Genomic DNA, 17960 nt, shown 5'->3' with positions numbered 1-17960 from the left:
AAATAAATTGAATGTCTGACCAATCTAATTTGGAAATTTTGTAAATTCTATTATTAAAATTCCCAAACATCATAAAGTGCACTGGAAAGGTAGGCTTAAGCAGAATACAGTAAAACCAAAAATTCAAACTAAACAGGCAAGCAGATTAATTGAAAGCATGTTAGTCCAAAATACTAATTTAAAAAATGAGCAAACGAAACAGAGAGGAAAATCATCAATTCATTAATTCGGAGGAAATATTCAATAATAATAATTTTATGGAAGAGAAAGCAAAAAAGTTTGTGAAACTCGACACACAAGAAATATTTTCTGATGATATTTGTTTTGAAATAATTTCAATGCTTGATGATTCGTGGTTTATTTTAAATAATTGTACTTTGATTTCAAAACAATTCTTTAATGTGATCAAGGAACGTTCAAAACTTGTTATTCAATTTAAAAACAAAATTACAGAGAAACGAGTTGAATTATGTATGAAAAGCCAATTTATGAATAGTATTGTTAATGTTAAATTTTCAACAAATTTGCTGGAAGCCATAGAAGAACTCGAATTAGTAACTGAAATGAAACAATTAACATCACTAAATATTCGTGGCAATCGAATTGGTGATGAAGGAGCCAAATATATCAGTGAAATGAAACAATTGACATCACTAAATATTCGTGAAAATGAAATTGGTGATGAAGGAGCCAAATTCATAAGTGAAATGAAACAATTAACATCACTTGATATTCGTGGCAATAGAATTGGTGATGAAGGAGCCAAATATATCAGTGAAATGAAACAATTAACATCACTTAATATTTATTACACTCTCATTGGCATAGAAGGAGCCAAATTCATAAGTGAAATGAAACAATTAACATTACTTAATATTTATTACAATCTCATTGGCATAGAAGGAGCCAAATTCATAAGTGAAATGAAACAATTAACATTACTTGATATTTCTAACAATGAAATTGGCATAGAAGGAGCCAAATTCATAAGTGAAATGAAACAATTAACATCACTTAATATCAATTACAATGAAATTGGTGATCGAGGAGCCAAATTCATAAGCGAAATGAAACAATTGACATCACTTAATATTTCTTACAATATAACTGGTGATCGAGGAGCCAAATTTATAAGTGAAATGAAGCAATTAACATCACTTGATATTTCTAACAATCGAATTTGTGATGAAGGAGCCAAATACATTGTGAAATGAAACAATTAACATCACTAAATATTTCTGGAAATCGAAATTGGTGATGAAGGAACCAAATTCATAAGTGAAATGAAACAATTAACATCACTTAATATTTCTTACAATAGAATTGGTGATGAAGGAGCTAAATTCATAAGTGAAATGAAACAATTAACATCACTTAATATTTCTGAAAATGAAATTGGTATAGAAGGAGCCAAATATATTAGCGAAATGAAACAATTAACATCACTTAATATTTCTTACAATAGAATTAGTGATGAAGGAGCCAAATTCATAAGTGAAATGAAACAATTAACATCACTTAATATTTCTAACAATGAAATTGATGTAGAAGGGCAAATTCATTAGTGAAATGAAACGTCACTGAGAACACAAGCTTGTGTTGGGTATTGTATTCTTTTGGATGAGGAATCACTCGCGTGGTTTTCTCCACTTTCTTAGTTCTCATTCTTTGTGGATAAACTTGTGTTAAGAGTGAAATAATGTGTGAATAAGTTCTTAAGGAGTGAAATTACTGAAATATTGTCTAAAGTGGAGATAGCAGATATGAAGTATGTAAAGTATTCTGTGGATGAAGACTTTTTATTCAACGAAATAGGTAAAATGGGATATATTTCCATTCCTTTCAAGCTTTAGCACCTTTGAGTATTTCTTCATTTTGCTTTTGCAAACTCTGATGGCAACCATCTTGCTATATTGTGGATATGAATATTTTGACAATATTTATAACATTGAGATTGCTAAATACAGTCTGACACAATGTCGATTATAATTACTACCAAATAACAAACTAACGAGAGTAGCAACACTTTCATAATGAACTATACATCACTCAGATCTTGATCTCTGGAATTACTTCAAACAAGATTCGTGAACAAGTTGAATTAAGTACTTTAGTGATAGTAATCTTCCATAGGAGGAATATCACCTTACAAAATTCTCACTGTTAAATATATTCTCAGTAAAACTCTTTTCGAATCTTCCATTTAACGAAAAAAAATGACATTTCATTATTCTCATGGTTTTCCAGATTCACAAGTCATCATACTAGTAGATATTTCATTCTCCTCTGCCTCTCTGCAATCCAAGATGCGGGGTGACACAACTATGGAAGAGATTATGAATTCCTACTACACCATTCCTATCCAGTACATTTGTTGGAAGATTGATCTGATAAGAGACAGGAGGCAAATTAAACGATATTTGGGACTATTTCTGGGGAATTACTTGTCTTTCCATATTTCTGAATCAGAAGCTACAGAAATATGGAAAAGAATAACAGAAGAGAATTACCAACAAGGAGTATGTGAAGAAGATTACGAATTTCTTGAAATCATGGTTAACAAATTGAAATTTTGGAAAGACAAAGAGTTTCTTTCATTCATGGTTGATGGAAATGGCTTGACTCTGAGACATCTCAGTGATAAATTTAGAAACGATAAAGAAATTGTGTTGAATGCTGTTAAAAATAACGGCTTAGCTCTGGAATTCGCCAGTGTTAACATGAGAAATGATAAACAGGTTGTGCTGAGGGCCATTAAAAATAAAATTGGAGCTCTGGAGTATGCTAGCACCGAGCTGAAGAAGGACAAGGATGTGATTTCAGTTGTTCAAAACCCAATAACATGGTATATGTATGGGCTTATTTCAAAATTATAAGAAACACATATTGTGGCCAGTGTAAATTTTGAATCTATTCTATTTTTCATAAATTCACATTTATTGGTGTTGCCGAATTTGTTCAGATTTCTCTTCTAGATTCGAACACGGATGTTTAAGGTGCCATATCTTTAATATTCAATTTCCTAGATATTAACTTTATTGTTATTTGAGTTTTTTTTCTTTTTAGAACAACCCTTTATTAACTATTAATAATAGGATTTATTCATTATCATCAATCTCTTCTAAATATACTGAAACTTTAGCACACCCCTTTAAATTTTCAAAACAAGTGCACATACCGTTTCTGGAATAATGTTTTGCCTGATAGGACGCCTTATATTTTTCTATAGATTCAATTTGTTCAATATTACTCAAGTCCACACAAACACGTTCATACTTGCTGTACAAAATAAAGTAAACTCTAATATTCAAAGGAGAAACCAATGTTTCTGAAATCTCAAAATCGTCATCAACATAAATCTTTAACAATTCTTCATTAAAACTCAGATTGAATCGTTTCAATAACCAATCAACACCGAAAGCACTGAATTTTTGATATCCTCCTCTAGAAACCAATCCAATATTAACAAATTCAGAACGAATAACTTTTACAGAATCTCTATTACGAGAAAACCCCACAACTTCTTCATTAAGCTTTTCGGTTGAATGAAAATCACCATAAATAATTAATTCATCAAGAACTTGTTGAGGAATACTGCATTCCTTAGTGATTTGATTTCCATAGTATGAAATTAAACACCTAATAGTCTTGTTAGAATAACCAATACTTTCATCATCAATCAACCCCTTAATTAATTGCAAATCGGAAGAATTAAGAGTTTCAGATAGCCCCTTTGCCCAACGCTTTAAGACTCTATCTGCATCCATCATTAAAAACATTGCCATTCTCACAACATGAGTACTCATCTCAATATTTTGATCGTACATTAAATCAATGCATTGATCAAAGTATTTAACTAATTCCTCTATCAGAGACTCTTCATTCTCTTCACCATCTTCAATTGGAAGTTGAATACGGAGAGTATGAACAATTTCATTCGGGCCAACCAGTTCTTGTTCTCTCAATAGTAACATATTTAAGAGTTTCGACTTGTTACAGACTATTCTTCTATGAACCATGAGGGAATGAGTGGGAGAAGCCTCAAGTTTTAAATCGAATAATGGAGAAGGATCTTTACGAATATCCTTGCTGTGGTTGCGTTCCATTTTTTTTGTTTTCTAAGTTGAAGTTACTATTGATTTTGTTGAGGTTTACAAACAAAAATGTATGATTCTTGTTTTTCCTTGCAAAAAAAGACTACAGCACCACAGGTTCCCAAGTTGTCTCCAACCTCAGTACTGATGTGGCTCGACGATGCTTAACTTTTCAAATCGGACGGGATGAAGTGCATTCATCGTGATATGGCCGTAGCCATTCTTTACCTTAATATTTCACTCTTCAACAATATAAGAATTATTCCATAGAAGTATAGGACACGAACAAATACCAAGGCAGTCATTGGTTTACACCTCTCTACTTAAAAATTTCAATATATTTACTCTTTTACTCTTTGTGTGATTCCAAATATTCCTTAATTTTGATCTTAGATGATTGAAGAACCTTATTCAAGTTTTCTCTACCATTAGCATTACAAACATCGTATCTAGTACCAAATGTTTGTTGATTGTGAACCATTGGTTGATGAGGATCCTTAAAGTATGAATGATAATCTCTGTAAACTAGTGAAATCCAGTCGTCACTGAACCAATTCTTAAAGACATATGGATAGAAATAGCCGAATATCTTGTGGTGGGTACGATGGACGAAAGCTTGTGTTAATATTGATCTGTTTCCTTCATCAGTTGGTCCTGTAACACCAAAATTAGATCTGACAGGATTTTTGGCCAGTCTATCAATAAGTGTCTGAGTCCAGCCAGGAGTAATAAACCTAACATCATCATTAAGTTGATAAAAGTAATCGGCACCATCATCAATAGAATGATGGAAAACTGTATTCCAAAGCATTGGAACCCAACCATATGAGTTGATAACCCTAATGATTTGGAAGTGGAAATTGTACTCACTCATCATACTGTTCACTAACTCTTTGAATTGCTTTTGATTTTCAGGTTTATCGTAAACTGGATCACCACGATCAATAGCCAAATAGAGTTTGTAAACATACTTGTCGCCTTCCTCAGTTCCCTTCTTTCCTATTGTGTTTTTGAGAGATGGTAACAAGACTTTGAACAGTGGGTTTTCAGTTACATGGTTGTGTCCCTTTGAAGTTGTTGGTATACCCAATGCAACATGAATTCTCTTATCATCTGGTTGTTTGATGATTCCATTGTCATCCTTTGAAGGTGTAAAGGCAAGCCATGACTTTTGTGGGCTACCTGGTAATTGAGTTCCAGAAAGTATAAAATCTTCTCTATTAATAATGTAACAAGCACTCTCTCCAGGTGGTGTACTAACTAATGACTTGGTAATCTTTGTGATATCCTGACAGAAAACAGATAATTTCAAATCATCTGATAGAGAAATAAACTTATCAGCATCCAAATCCTTCATTTGAATTTGAGAACAATGAGCTCTAGCACAATCATACAATGGTGTATAAATATTCTTATAGGCATAAGAATTGAATTGAATACCATGCATGGCGACATCAAAAGTTGAAGCAATGGCCAGATATTTCTCACTAGACAATGCATCCTTACACTCAGGCGATGCATAAAAACTGCCATGTCTTTCCAAATATTCATCAATGGCATCAACTTCCAACTTTTGTGAAAGATAATAACCTGGTTGAATGTAAACAAACTTTCCCAAACGTTCAACACTATGTTTAAATATCACAGGTTTCCAATATTCTGCAATAATCTTCTCAGTTCTATCAACATTAGTAGAAACTTGATAAATACTTCTAATATCCCAATATTCAACATTTCTCCAAATATGAATTTCACCTTTGGCAGCTTCATCAAGATCCAATCCATAAATATAAATTAATAATTCATATTCATGATAACGATGGATTGAACCAACCAATTGTCTAATTTTCTTATGTACCTCGCCTCCAGTATCAATTAAAACAATTGAAAAATGTTTCAGAACTTTACACGATTGTGCACTGATCTTTAATTCTTCCAATTCCAATCGGGAAATTTCAACTGTATCTTCAATGTTGTTATTTGATGTTGGTGTTGTTGTAGGAGTTGTTGGTGTTGGTGTTGTTGTTGTCGGATTATTTGTCGTTACTTTCGTATTAGAAGTATTCGAACCTCCTAATAAACCAAATGGTTTCTTCTTTAATATATGACTGGAATTCATTAAAATTCCTCCCAAAACTAAAAGACAAATAACAAGACCTCCCCATCTTGCCAGTTTCGAATTAAACATTTTTTTTAAAGATTAATACAAGATGAATTGACAAGTGAAGCGTGGACGTGGCAAGTTTTAACTGTTCACTTCCATTTACGCCCCATTACCTATCGTTATCCCAAAATTCAAAACCAAGTACTATTTAATTATATTTAATTTTTAAATTATTTTCAAATTAATTTAGTAATTTACAATTCGTATGTATTTTTAAAATTGTTGGCGGGAAGAAATAATTATAAAAAAGTTGAAATAACAATAATAGAGAAGATTTGTTTTCATATCCGAGTGATTATAATATGAGCAATAATTTGGCAAGGAGTAATAGTGGAGGAATTGTTTCATCTTCTAATAATAATGGAGTGGATGTATTAATGTTGGGTTTGCAAGGAAGTGGAAAGAGTTTTCTCATTAAACAAATGAAGAGTAGGTTTATATAATAATTGGATTATATTGTTACTTACTTAGGAGTTTGATTTTGAAAATAATACAATTCCGAATAATATTATCATTTATTAATATATTTCAATAATAATTTAATAATAATTAGATGTGATCACCAATAGTGAATTATTAGTGTTTTATGATGGCCTACCAACGAATGGAGTGAATTTGGAGGAGTTAATAATTGGATCTGGAAAGAAAAAGGCTAAGAAGATCAAGATTAGAGAAGTTGGAGGAGGAATCATTCTTACTTGGCATCGTTACTTTGAGGAGTGTAAAGTTATTGTAGTAAGTTTAAATGATCTTTATGGTGCTGAATCAAGTAAAAGTTTGTGATTGATGCTTCCAATTCAATGCAATTATCAGCTTCATGTATTGAATTGTTGAATTTATTGGCAAAACTCAAAGATCAAAAGAATTTCATTGTCGTTTTGAATAAGAGGTAAGATTTCATTGATTTAAGGAAATGAGAAAATTAACAATACTCCAGAGATGCTCCTTGTATTTTCAGCACTCAATTGTTCGAACACTTTATCCAATTCAATCATATTAAGGAAAGTTGTAAACATCTTGAACTTATTGAACTGAGTGCACAATCGGGAGAAAACATTCAGCAATTAATTGATTCCCTCCACAATTTAATTTAAAGTGTAGAGTCTATTTGAAGTCCAGTTGTAAGATTCTTGCGTTTAATCGGATTGTTAGGAAGGGAATTATGTAGATAGCATATTTTACTGAGGTTTTCCTTTGTATCAACATCAGCCTGATGTGGAATAGTAGGTAGTAGCACATTGACGCGACAATCAAACTGGATATTTCACAAGAGTTCAACGTTGAGAGCACGATTTCACACGCAACAATTGTGCGAGTGTGCTGATAATGAATAAGTTTAACCTTAGAAAAAAAAGTAGTACAATCATTATGATGCATGGTCATTTCGATTCCTCCTCTCTGTGGCACTGTAATTTCAATCCTTACTCGGAAAACTATAATGATATTTACCCTAAATTATTGGAACAATATGATATAGAAAGGGCTACATATGAAAACTTTGTTGGCGAGGTGAATAAGCTTATCAAGTCCCTGAAGAGGAGATTAACACCAAGTCCTCTCATTAAATATATTACAATTGTGCATATTATATTAAGTATTTTAACATTAGGACTGTGGTTAGTGGTATTTGGTGTGTGGTATCTAGTTAATAATTTGCTAACTCAAAGAAAGGCAGTTAAGGAAACAGATAAAATCAAGTATGATATTGAAAGACTAATCGCTAACGCAAATTCTATCATCTTTCATCCAAAGGGATTGGATGTAATCACAATATTTGATATTGAGAAGGAAAAGAGAACTGGAGTTGAAAGCTTTTTGGAATCATACATTCTCATTCAAACATGTAAATCACAATCAACAACATCCGATCCAGAAATTCCAACAGTTAGAGCAAATCCAGGTGCTGTGAATGATCATCATCACGATGAAGAAAATGGAGATTATTATTACTATAAGTAATTCATCACAACAATGATGACAATGTTGGAGTGAACATTATTCATCATCACATTAAAACATTTAAAGTGATGGATAATGGGACGATAACTTGATCTCAATAAAAATTGTATTATGATTTAATATCTTATTATTGCTTTGCTTGTTATTATTACCTGGATTGGAACGAATGTTAGAGGAGAAAAATTGAAGGAAACAAGGGACAGTTTAGGTTGCCAATAACAATTTCTCAACTTTTGGCATCAATCTCCTTGGATTGTTGTTTGTAACTTACAGTAACTTGAGGACATATGAGATGTCAAACAAATCAATTTAACTTTACAACCATACTATTGTCTTAAAGTGCAAACTCTGGAATCAAAACATGGAAAATCCATAACTTGAAATTTGGGTTTATCTCAATCTTGTTGGATAGTCACTGAAACCGAGGAGAAATCCAAAATTCTTCCTTTTAATGTTATAACTTTGTAATCGAATTATCTTTCGTACAGCCATGTATGGATTGTAATTGGATCCAATACACTAATTCAGCATGACAATTGTTAAAACCAACCTATGACACGTTAGTCTTATCATGTTTTATCACTGAAATTTGTTGGTGTACAGTAATATCTTCTGTCATCAGAGCGCAGTTAGTATTAGTATGAAAGTACGATTTATTCACACCAAGAGTCAAATTGTGTTAAAAAATTGAAAAAAACAAAATGCAAGGCTACACACTCTCATTCATCTTAATATGCCTTCTAGTTGTGCATTGTGTATCACATGTGGTCACATGTTATGACCCTCAGTACAAACTTGCCACACCTATTAGTGGTATTCAACAATCATACTATGCTCATTGTGGTTCAGGTGGAGAAATCTACGTTGCACACACAGTAAAAAGCTATGTGTTTGTCCAGTATCCAAATGGTACATCTGTTGGGTTGGCAGGACAATTTAATTCTAGAGGATATTCAGGTGATGGTGGTCTTGCAATCAATGCTAAACTTAATTCACCAATGGGTCTTGGATTCAGCAAGGATGGTGATACATTCTTCACTGAAAATATCAATAATATTGTTAGAAAGGTCGACAAGAATGGTATAATTTCAACATACGGTTCAGCATTCTCTCCAGTGAGCTTGACAATGAGTGAAACTGATGATGTGTTGGTTGGTACTGACTACTCAATCAAGCAAATATTCAAGAATGGAACCAATGTTCGCATTGCTGGAGCATCTTATGGTTATGGTGGCGATGGCTCGCTTGCTAAAGATTGTAAAATTACATCTCCAAGAGGTATCACTGCTGCAATTGGATCAATCTACTTTGCAGATGCATTCAATCATAGAATTCGAAAGATTGATAAGGATGGAATAGTTACAACTATTGCTGGCACTGGTACTCTAGGTTTTAGTGGTGATGGTGGTTTGGCAGTCAATGCACAGCTATATACTCCTGCTGGTTTAGATGTCCTGCCAACAGGTGTTGTTTTCATTGCTGATGTCAATAATCACAGAATTAGAAGAGTGTCAAAGGATGGTATTATAACAACAGTGGCAGGAACTGGTACTTCTGGAACTAGTGGTGATGGTTCTCTTGCTACATTGGGGAGAATATATGGACCTTCAAGTATCTCAATATGTCCCACTAATGGAGAAATCATTTTTGCAACCCAATCTGAGATTCGAAAGCTTATTCCATTTTGTGATCGATTCTCTTCTTTCAATGTATCAACACACACTTGTGAATGTTGGAGTGGTTATCATGGAGCTTATTGTAACTCATTTGAATGTTATAACATTCCTTCAAATCAGTCAAATGTTTGTTCTGCTCATGGGCAATGCTCATCCAGAAATAATTGCACTTGTGAGGAGGGCTACTATGGAAATCAATGTGAAATGTATGAATGTTATGGAATTAAGAAGAATTCTTCATCTGTTTGCTCTTCAAGAGGTGTATGTACCTCACCAAACTATTGCTCATGTAGTGGTGGATATTATGGAAATCGATGTGAAATGCATGCTTGTTTTGGTGTAGAGAAGAATTCCTCATCTGTTTGCTCTTCACGTGGAAGTTGTGCATCTCCAAATAATTGCACCTGCATGAAAGGATATTATGGAGTCAGCTGTCAAAATTTCGATTGCTTTGGAGTCAAATTTGATAATAGTTCAGTTTGCTCTTCTCATGGTAGATGTGCTTCCGCCAATAATTGCACATGTCATGATGGTTATTATGGAAATCAATGTGAAATGTATGATTGTTTTGGAATTAAGAAGAATTCTTCATCTGTTTGCTCCTCAAGAGGTGTATGTACCTCACCAAACAATTGCTCATGTATCAACAGTGCTTATTATGGAAATCAATGTGAAAGTTTCGATTGCTTTGGAGTCAAATTTGATAATAGCTCAGTTTGCTCTTCTCATGGTAGATGTGCTTCTGCTAATAATTGCACATGTCATGATGGTTATTATGGAGATCAATGTGAAATGTTTGATTGTTTTGGAATTAAGAAGAATTCCTCACAAGTTTGTTCTTCAAGAGGTAATTGCCTTGCCCCAAATCAATGTTCGTGCAGAGAAGTGGAGGGTTATTTTGGAGAGAATTGTCAGCTATTCAAATGTAAAGAAATACTACATAACCACTCATCAGTTTGTTCTCAAAATGGTAAATGCATAGATGTAGACGAATGTAAATGTAATGAAGGATATTCTGGAAAGAATTGTGAATTTACCACATGTTTTGGAATTGAACAATACTCCACACATGTTTGTAATGAAGGAAATGGTACTTGTCTATCATTCGATACTTGCAAGTGCAACAATATTTCAAAGTGGATGGGAGAATCATGTAATGTGACCTTTTGTTTCGATAAGTTATCTAACGATTCAACAGTTTGCAATTCCCAGGGAGAATGTGAAAATTTCAACACTTGCAAATGTATGAAAGGCATTGTGGGAGAACAGTGTCAGTACAGATATCTCACTAATTCTTCCATGTTGTTGCAATTCAATGCTTCGGTTGACTATGTTCAATTTATCACTTCATCGCTTTCCTTCAGTATTGTACAAGACAACTTCTTGGGCTACTTCAATTCCAGTGAGCAGATCGAATTAGTTATTGCTTACTATATTGATGATCAATTTTTGTCATTCCATCAGTTTCCATTGCTTTCATCAAACTTTACAACAAGTATTCCTATCGGAGTTACAGTTGGAAAACTGACTGCATTATCATATCTAATTTTCAAAAATCAAACAATAATCAGTGATTCCGTTCAAACTACTTCTCCAATTTCTATTCATAAGTATTCGAATCCTTCTAGAACTATAGTAGTTTCAATCCCATCAACCTCTGAGGGAAGAAATGATTTTGCAAAGGAAGAATTAATGAGTGGTGGGGCCATTGCAGCTGCTGTGGTTGTTCCAATAGTTGTGGTTTCAATTCTTGCACTCATAATTATCCTTATTGTCATATTAGTTGTGGTTTTAATGAAAAGGAAATCCAAAGCTAGACAACCATCCAATCTCAAAATGTGGAAATGGTGGAAGGTTTGTAAATTGAAACATTTTGAATAAAGTATGATATATTCTCTTTTCAAGTGTTTATCAACTTGAAATAATACTAATTAGTTGGAGAATGTAATCAGTTTCAAGGCTTGATACACCTGCCACCAAGAAATTGCAACAGTTAGAGCAAGTCCAAGTGCTTTAATGATCATTATCATGATGAAGAAAATGTGGATTACTAAATAATTCATCATCATGATGAAGATATCCATGTCGGATCCACATTATTCATCATCATCATTAAAAATCACATTTAAAGCTGATGGATAACTGAGACTGCAACCTGACAATATGATTCATAATGATTACATGTTTTGTTATTGTATTATCTATTCTTCATGATACTTGTTCCATGATGAAATGCTTGGATATTTATGGTGATTGTCTCTCTTATTGATGGTCCTATTAGAATGCTTTTAAAAAGGCTGTAAAATTCTAGAAAAAAAAGTTCTTTCAACATCAACAACAACAACACCACACTAAAAAACACAATTGCAGCATCAGCAGTTGAACTGAAAAAATTCATCATCATCATCATTAAAAAATGTCTTACTTACAACCAACAGGCCACAACATGAATATGGTTTTACCACCCTTTGACCCTGATGATATAATATATGTTTTAAATGCTGCTACACCAACATTTGATATCCCGGATTCAATGTCAATTCCACAGCTACCATCACCATCATCAAGTGATAAATCTAGTAATTCTATTGGTGGTATAAATTCTAGTGGTAGTAGTAGTACAAATAATCAAGTTACAGCAGTACCTACTGAAAGGAAGAAAAAATCATCAGATGGTCTTGTTAGAAAATTATGTTGTTTGTGCGAAAATGAAAAGGGACATCCAAATGGTTTTCTTGTTGCAACAGATCAAATTAAAAGACTACCTAGTAATTTGAGCTTTATGGTTTCCGATAAACACCTAGACTATCTTAAAAAACAAAGACAAGCAAAGAATATTTGTTGTGATCAATGTTGGGAAACTAAAATTCAACCTATAATTGGTGAATTTCCTTCTGATCCTAGTAGTAGTAATGTAAATTTAATTTCCAATAATTATTCCGAAGAGAATGATAATAGAAGAAAAATAACTTCACCTAAGTCAAAACAAAAAACACCAAAGAAGAAAAAATCAGTACTTTTACCCCCTCCAGAAGCCACATCATTTGATCAAGTATTTGATAGATCAATTCCAGAAAGAAAGAAGTTTTTAAGTCAACACGTTCACCCTGTATTGTTAAATGATATTTGTAAAGGAAATAAGGAAGCATATCAAACACTTCTTGAAGATTTATCACTAAGTCCACATTTTTTGATTCAGAATTATAGATTGGAATCATTACTTAAACCTGTAAGAAATGTAAACAGAAAGATAACAAAATCCCACATAACACGATATATTTTAAAGAAGAGAAATGAAAATGGAAAATAATCCACAATGCACAACACGAATTTGTAATTCACCACAAATGTACCACTACTATTTACCTTCTTCCGATGAATATATTTCCCGCCATCCACAACAAATTATCCCAGCCAATATCCACTCCTCTCACTGATACACAAATATACAAAGTTCCTGATGTTTCAAAAAATAAAAATATTAAATAACAAATTATTAACAATTTAAAAAATAATTTAATAATCAGTCAAAGTTGGGAAAAGAGGAAGAGAATTTTTGAAATTGAATCTATCTGAAACGAGAATGGATTTTCTTTCATCTTTGAATGTTGCAACATTTTCATATGATTTAGCATCAGAACTAGCAAAGAGAAGGAATGAAGCTCTCTTGAATTTTGATCCACTAGGAATCAAATAATCATTATACAAATCAATAAGGTGTTGCTTTGTAAATTTCTTAAGAGTTTCAACTTTTCTTTCTCTTCTATCAAACTTGTATTGTTGATTTGAGATTTCAGTCATTAATCTGGCTGATTCAATTTTCATCTTCTTTTCCTTTTCCATTATCTTTGTAATTAAGGAATTGATAATTTCTTGAAGATCTTGTTCTGTGATTGCAGCCAAAATTTCTCCAAAGCTTTCCATAAATGTATCATTTTCTGTGAGAATGTGCTTTGGATCATAGGTTGGTGATTGTAAAATGCAACTGAACGAGCAAACGTTATGATCAAATCTAACTCTAGAGTGAACAATATAACCCAATTGCTTTTCAGTACGCAAATAACTATAGTATGGTGTAGAAACAATTTGATTAAATAATTCAGCCAACTTGGTAGAGTTAATAAAATTAATAAATATCATTCAACTTACAGTATCTAATTCAAAACTTCTTAAACCTAGTTGGTAAACAATTTCAAGACCATGATTTGGATTTGATGGATTATAACTTAAAACTGGAACTAGAATATCAGTACCAGCTGGCAGTTGAACAACATATTCTCTATTTTCTTGACATGGAAGTGGTACACTAACTGTGGTACTTCTATTTTTGTAAAGAATATTTTCAGTTTCCATTGAAATTATTTCTGCTTCTTCCTTTGTAAAGTTACCATGAACTAACAATTCAACTCTCAATGTTGTCATCCACATTTGAACAAAATTATAGAAACTTTCAAAAGTGATAGAGTCAACAACTTGAATGTAATCAAGAGCACAGAATTTTCTTTGATACATGAATCTAATACTTTCAATCATGGCGTGTTCATATGGTTGAGAGAATGGGAAATTCTTGTAGTTTCTAGAAAGAAGCTCCATAATTACATTAAATCTTTGTTCAGAAAGAAGTTTCTTATCAGCACAGTCAACCATAGTTTGCAAAACCTTGTTATTAACTTGCAAGAGTTTGTCATTAAAACCAATTACAATAACGTTAATACCATTTGGATTGAATGAGATGGTATATTGAATTCCTGCAACTTGAGCCAAATAAGCTTCTTCATTCAAATAATCCATAACAAGTTCTGCAAATAATTCTGCTTGAATAACAGTTCTTGGATCTGCTTTAGTTTGAGGAAGAATAATATTGTAAATTAAACTACCACGAGGAGTTCCGAAATAATTATCTTGTTTGAACCAAGTTTTGATTTTAGAATCATCAGTAATGAGAACAGGAGGTTGACTATTTTCTGCTTGGTCAATAACACCCTTGATTGATAAATCTTCAGGAATGAATGGATTTCTTGGTGGGAAATCCAATTCAGGTGTTACGTGTTTAACATTGGAGAGGTGTTCAATCCAATCTTTTTCAATATGTTCTACACTGTACTTGGTTCCATACCACTTTTCTTCAAGGAAATTAGTATCATCAAAGCTATTCTTTTGATAATAAATGTTAAAGTTATTGGCCTTGAGTTGTTGCATGAATTCAATGATTGCAACTTCATTGTATTCAATGAGATGAGCTCCAGAAATAACATCTTTTGGCAAATACTTGGTCAAATTTTGAGACAAATCACTTGCGCATTGCATTGCACTTGGGAATTCAAGATTTTGCAATCCAATTTCAGCCAAATGAGTAATTTCGTCAAATACCCATTTTTGAACTGGTTGACTTCTTACCAAATCAATGAACTCAAAGAGCTTTTCTACAATTTCTTTGATATGCGATTCACCTTCTGATGTTAATTCTATAGTAACAGAGTAAAGAGTGAATGATGTAAAGGAGTCAATTTCTTGATGAACTCCTCCAACTCTAAGGAAAGGACCAGCAGATAAACTACTACTCCATCCAAGTTTTTTCAGGTATGAAAACAATGACCCCTTTCCTTCATGGCCAAGTAAATGGGTGATATACTTGTCAGGTTTGTACTTGTAAATCATATTTCTTCCCTCAACATGATCAGATTTCATTGTAATTGGGAATAAAACTAGTAATTCTGTAATATCGGAAATGGTCTTGGTTCTGATAAACTTTGAAATTTGTTCCTTTTCGAATGGCTTAACATCTTTAGGATAAAAGTGATGGGTTTGTGAACCCATGTTCTTGATTTCACTAAATTTGGTGACAGCCCATTCTTCAAGTTGTGAAATTGGTTGATTTCCAAGAATACAAAGTTTCATTTGATTACTAGAGTAATACTTTGAATGGAATTCCATCAAGGCATCCCTAACATTCATATTTCTTTCCTTAGGTGTAGTATCCAAAGTTTCCACACAACCTGTTGCGAATTTTGAAAATGGATGTTGAGAATTTGAATTAGATTTTAAAATTTGATATTGTCTCCAATGATCTTCATTCAAATTTTTCTTATGTTCACTGTCCACAGCAAGAATTTCTCTTCCAGTTGCACTTTCAGTAAAAGATGGTGCAATGAAAAATTGTGCAAACATATCCAATGCCTTTTCCAATTGTCCACTTTGAACAGAAAAGTAAAATCCTGTTGTTTCTGTAGAAGTGCCTGCATTTGTACTTCCTCCATTCTTTTTAATAAATTCTTGATATTCTCCTTCTTGTGGATATTTAGATGAACCTAAAAAACACATATGTTCACAAAAGTGAGCCAACTATATAACTTTAAAAAGGCTCCGAATCTCATAATAACTTACTCCAGGAAAATCAGCAGGATCGGAAAAGTGTCCAACTTTAACATCCATAGCAGCTGCAGATGTTTGTGATTCACTATCACTCACCAATAAGACTTCCAATTCATTCACCAATTTCAAGACTTTATACTCTCTTGTATCGAGTTTTGGTTTGACAATATCTACAATGGTTTGCATTTTCCGATACTACTAATGCTAATACTACTGATAATAATAATAATTATTCAGGATTCTTTTTAGAGAGGAGAGGAAGTGGATGACGACACACAAAAGATTCGTTGTGCCGGTTTTGCAAAAAGAAATTTTACGATTTTTTTTGCTCTGGAAAAAAGAATTTATTTTTATGATGGATTTCGTTTTATGGGTTTTTTTGTAAGAGCGAGTTTGATAGCATGTGGTGGAGGAAGAACAAGAGTTCATGTAGTGGAATGAACATTGTTAATAATTGAGAAGAGAGTTGGTCTATTGATAGAGTTCAAATGGTTTTATTCAAATTTGAATTGGCTAAGATATAAGAAATTTTAGTGATTGCAAAATATTGAATGATATTGGGAAGCAAACTTCCAAATCTCAATCTCATAACATTTTAGAATGAGAACAACCAGCAGTATTCTGATTCTAACCTTTTTGAGAGCACTGGTTGATGTTTTTCATTTCAAACAACATTTGACATTCTCTTATTGATAACTAAACATTGAGCACTATTTACGGAGACAAATTCTTTTAAGGGTTTCAAAATTATGAATACCAACTTAATTGTTAATGAAATCTTCTCTGAGAATCCTATTAAATATTTTCAGATCTAATAACAAAGAGTAAAACAAATTGACTATCCAATAAAAATTCTGAACAAGTGGGATATAATACAAGATTTATTTTCAATGGTTCATTCTCATAATATTATGATTAACAACCTCCTCTCAATCTCAATACTAAATGTACAGTTGAATCCTTTTGAAGATTGTAATCACTAATTGTTCTGCCATCTTCTAATTGTTTTCCTGCATAAATCAATCGTTGTTGATCTGAAGGAATACCTTCCTTATCAAATATCTTTTGTTTCATATTCTCAACAGTATCATTTGATTCCATTTCAATAGTAATTGTCTTTCCAGTTAAGGTTTTTACAAAAAGTTGCATTCCTCCTCTCAATCTCAATACCAAATGAAGTGTGGAGTCTTTTTGAATGTTATAATCATTAATAGTTCTGCCATCTTCCAATTGTTTACCTGCATAGATGAGTCTTTGTTGTTCTGGTGGAATTCCTTCCTTATCTTGAATCTTTGACTTGACGTTTTCAATTGAATCATTAGATTCAACTTCCAATGTGATGGTTTTACCAGTGAGTGTCTTGACAAATAATTGCATTGTGTTTGTTGTTTTGTTTTTCTTATTGTTTTTCTTGAATTCAAAGCACTTCCTCACTTTTTATACTTGTTTTTGGAGTGTATTTTTAGCAAATAGTTCGTATGTAAAGAAATTCTTTCAATGAACTGATTTTTGTTTCTGGACACAAACCTGGTTCATGTTATGTAATAATTGAGTAACTCAGTGCTTGTTTGTTGCTCATCCTCATAGAAATTTATACATGAATCAGTTGAACATCAGTTGCAAGAACTGGTAGATGACATTAAGCAAACAACAAGAAAACCATTATCGTTGTGTTCTCCACCATTTTCTCAAACC

The 17960-nt window shown here is 32.6% G+C and overlaps 8 protein-coding genes across 8 annotated transcripts; 4 read left to right on the top strand and 4 right to left on the bottom strand.

Annotated features, from left to right (window-relative positions):
• Window positions 1-185: 185 nt before the first annotated feature.
• Window positions 186-1214, top strand: NAEGRDRAFT_78503 (leucine-rich repeat ribonuclease inhibitor family protein; the record flags this gene model as incomplete). The annotated part of the gene is made up of 1 exon (XM_002681172.1): window positions 186-1214. The coding sequence occupies one exon, from the start codon at window positions 186-188 to the stop codon at window positions 1212-1214; it is 1029 nt and encodes a 342-aa protein (XP_002681218.1).
• A 1002-nt stretch (window positions 1215-2216) lies between these two features.
• NAEGRDRAFT_63632 (uncharacterized protein) lies at window positions 2217-2876 on the top strand (the record flags this gene model as incomplete). The annotated part of the gene is made up of 1 exon (XM_002681171.1): window positions 2217-2876. One exon carries the CDS (start codon window positions 2217-2219, stop codon window positions 2874-2876), a length of 660 nt encoding a protein of 219 aa, XP_002681217.1.
• Window positions 2877-3098: 222 nt separating this feature from the next.
• Window positions 3099-4106, bottom strand: NAEGRDRAFT_63631 (uncharacterized protein; the record flags this gene model as incomplete). Its single annotated transcript, XM_002681036.1, has 1 exon — window positions 3099-4106. One exon carries the CDS (start codon window positions 4104-4106, stop codon window positions 3099-3101), a length of 1008 nt encoding a protein of 335 aa, XP_002681082.1.
• A 309-nt stretch (window positions 4107-4415) lies between these two features.
• NAEGRDRAFT_78502 (uncharacterized protein) lies at window positions 4416-6282 on the bottom strand (the record flags this gene model as incomplete). The annotated part of the gene is made up of 1 exon (XM_002681035.1): window positions 4416-6282. The coding sequence occupies one exon, from the start codon at window positions 6280-6282 to the stop codon at window positions 4444-4446; it is 1839 nt and encodes a 612-aa protein (XP_002681081.1). The 3' UTR covers window positions 4416-4443.
• A 278-nt stretch (window positions 6283-6560) lies between these two features.
• Window positions 6561-8217, top strand: NAEGRDRAFT_63629 (uncharacterized protein; the record flags this gene model as incomplete). The annotated part of the gene is made up of 4 exons (XM_002681170.1): window positions 6561-6687; window positions 6812-6993; window positions 7035-7147; window positions 7614-8217. 4 exons carry the CDS (start codon window positions 6561-6563, stop codon window positions 8215-8217), a joined length of 1026 nt encoding a protein of 341 aa, XP_002681216.1.
• A 701-nt stretch (window positions 8218-8918) lies between these two features.
• NAEGRDRAFT_46563 (uncharacterized protein) lies at window positions 8919-13203 on the top strand (the record flags this gene model as incomplete). The annotated part of the gene is made up of 2 exons (XM_002681169.1): window positions 8919-11747; window positions 12442-13203. The coding sequence occupies 2 exons, from the start codon at window positions 8919-8921 to the stop codon at window positions 13201-13203; spliced, it is 3591 nt and encodes a 1196-aa protein (XP_002681215.1).
• A 185-nt stretch (window positions 13204-13388) lies between these two features.
• NAEGRDRAFT_35474 (peptidase) lies at window positions 13389-16577 on the bottom strand. The gene is made up of 3 exons (XM_002681034.1): window positions 16278-16577; window positions 14043-16235; window positions 13389-14000 (listed from the first exon to the last, which is right to left on the bottom strand). The coding sequence occupies exons 1-3, from the start codon at window positions 16449-16451 to the stop codon at window positions 13410-13412; spliced, it is 2958 nt and encodes a 985-aa protein (XP_002681080.1). The 5' UTR covers window positions 16452-16577; the 3' UTR covers window positions 13389-13409.
• A 603-nt stretch (window positions 16578-17180) lies between these two features.
• NAEGRDRAFT_30864 (polyubiquitin) lies at window positions 17181-17642 on the bottom strand (the record flags this gene model as incomplete). Its single annotated transcript, XM_002681033.1, has 1 exon — window positions 17181-17642. The coding sequence occupies one exon, from the start codon at window positions 17640-17642 to the stop codon at window positions 17181-17183; it is 462 nt and encodes a 153-aa protein (XP_002681079.1).
• Between the last annotated feature and the right edge of the window lie 318 nt (window positions 17643-17960).

This window comes from Naegleria gruberi (assembly GCF_000004985.1).
Source record: "Naegleria gruberi genomic scaffold NAEGRscaffold_7, whole genome shotgun sequence".
Classification (NCBI taxonomy): Eukaryota; Heterolobosea; class Eutetramitea; order Acrasida; family Naegleriidae; genus Naegleria; species Naegleria gruberi.
The sequence above is the reverse complement of the archived record's forward strand: the minus strand, read 5'-3'. Positions and strand labels throughout refer to the sequence as shown.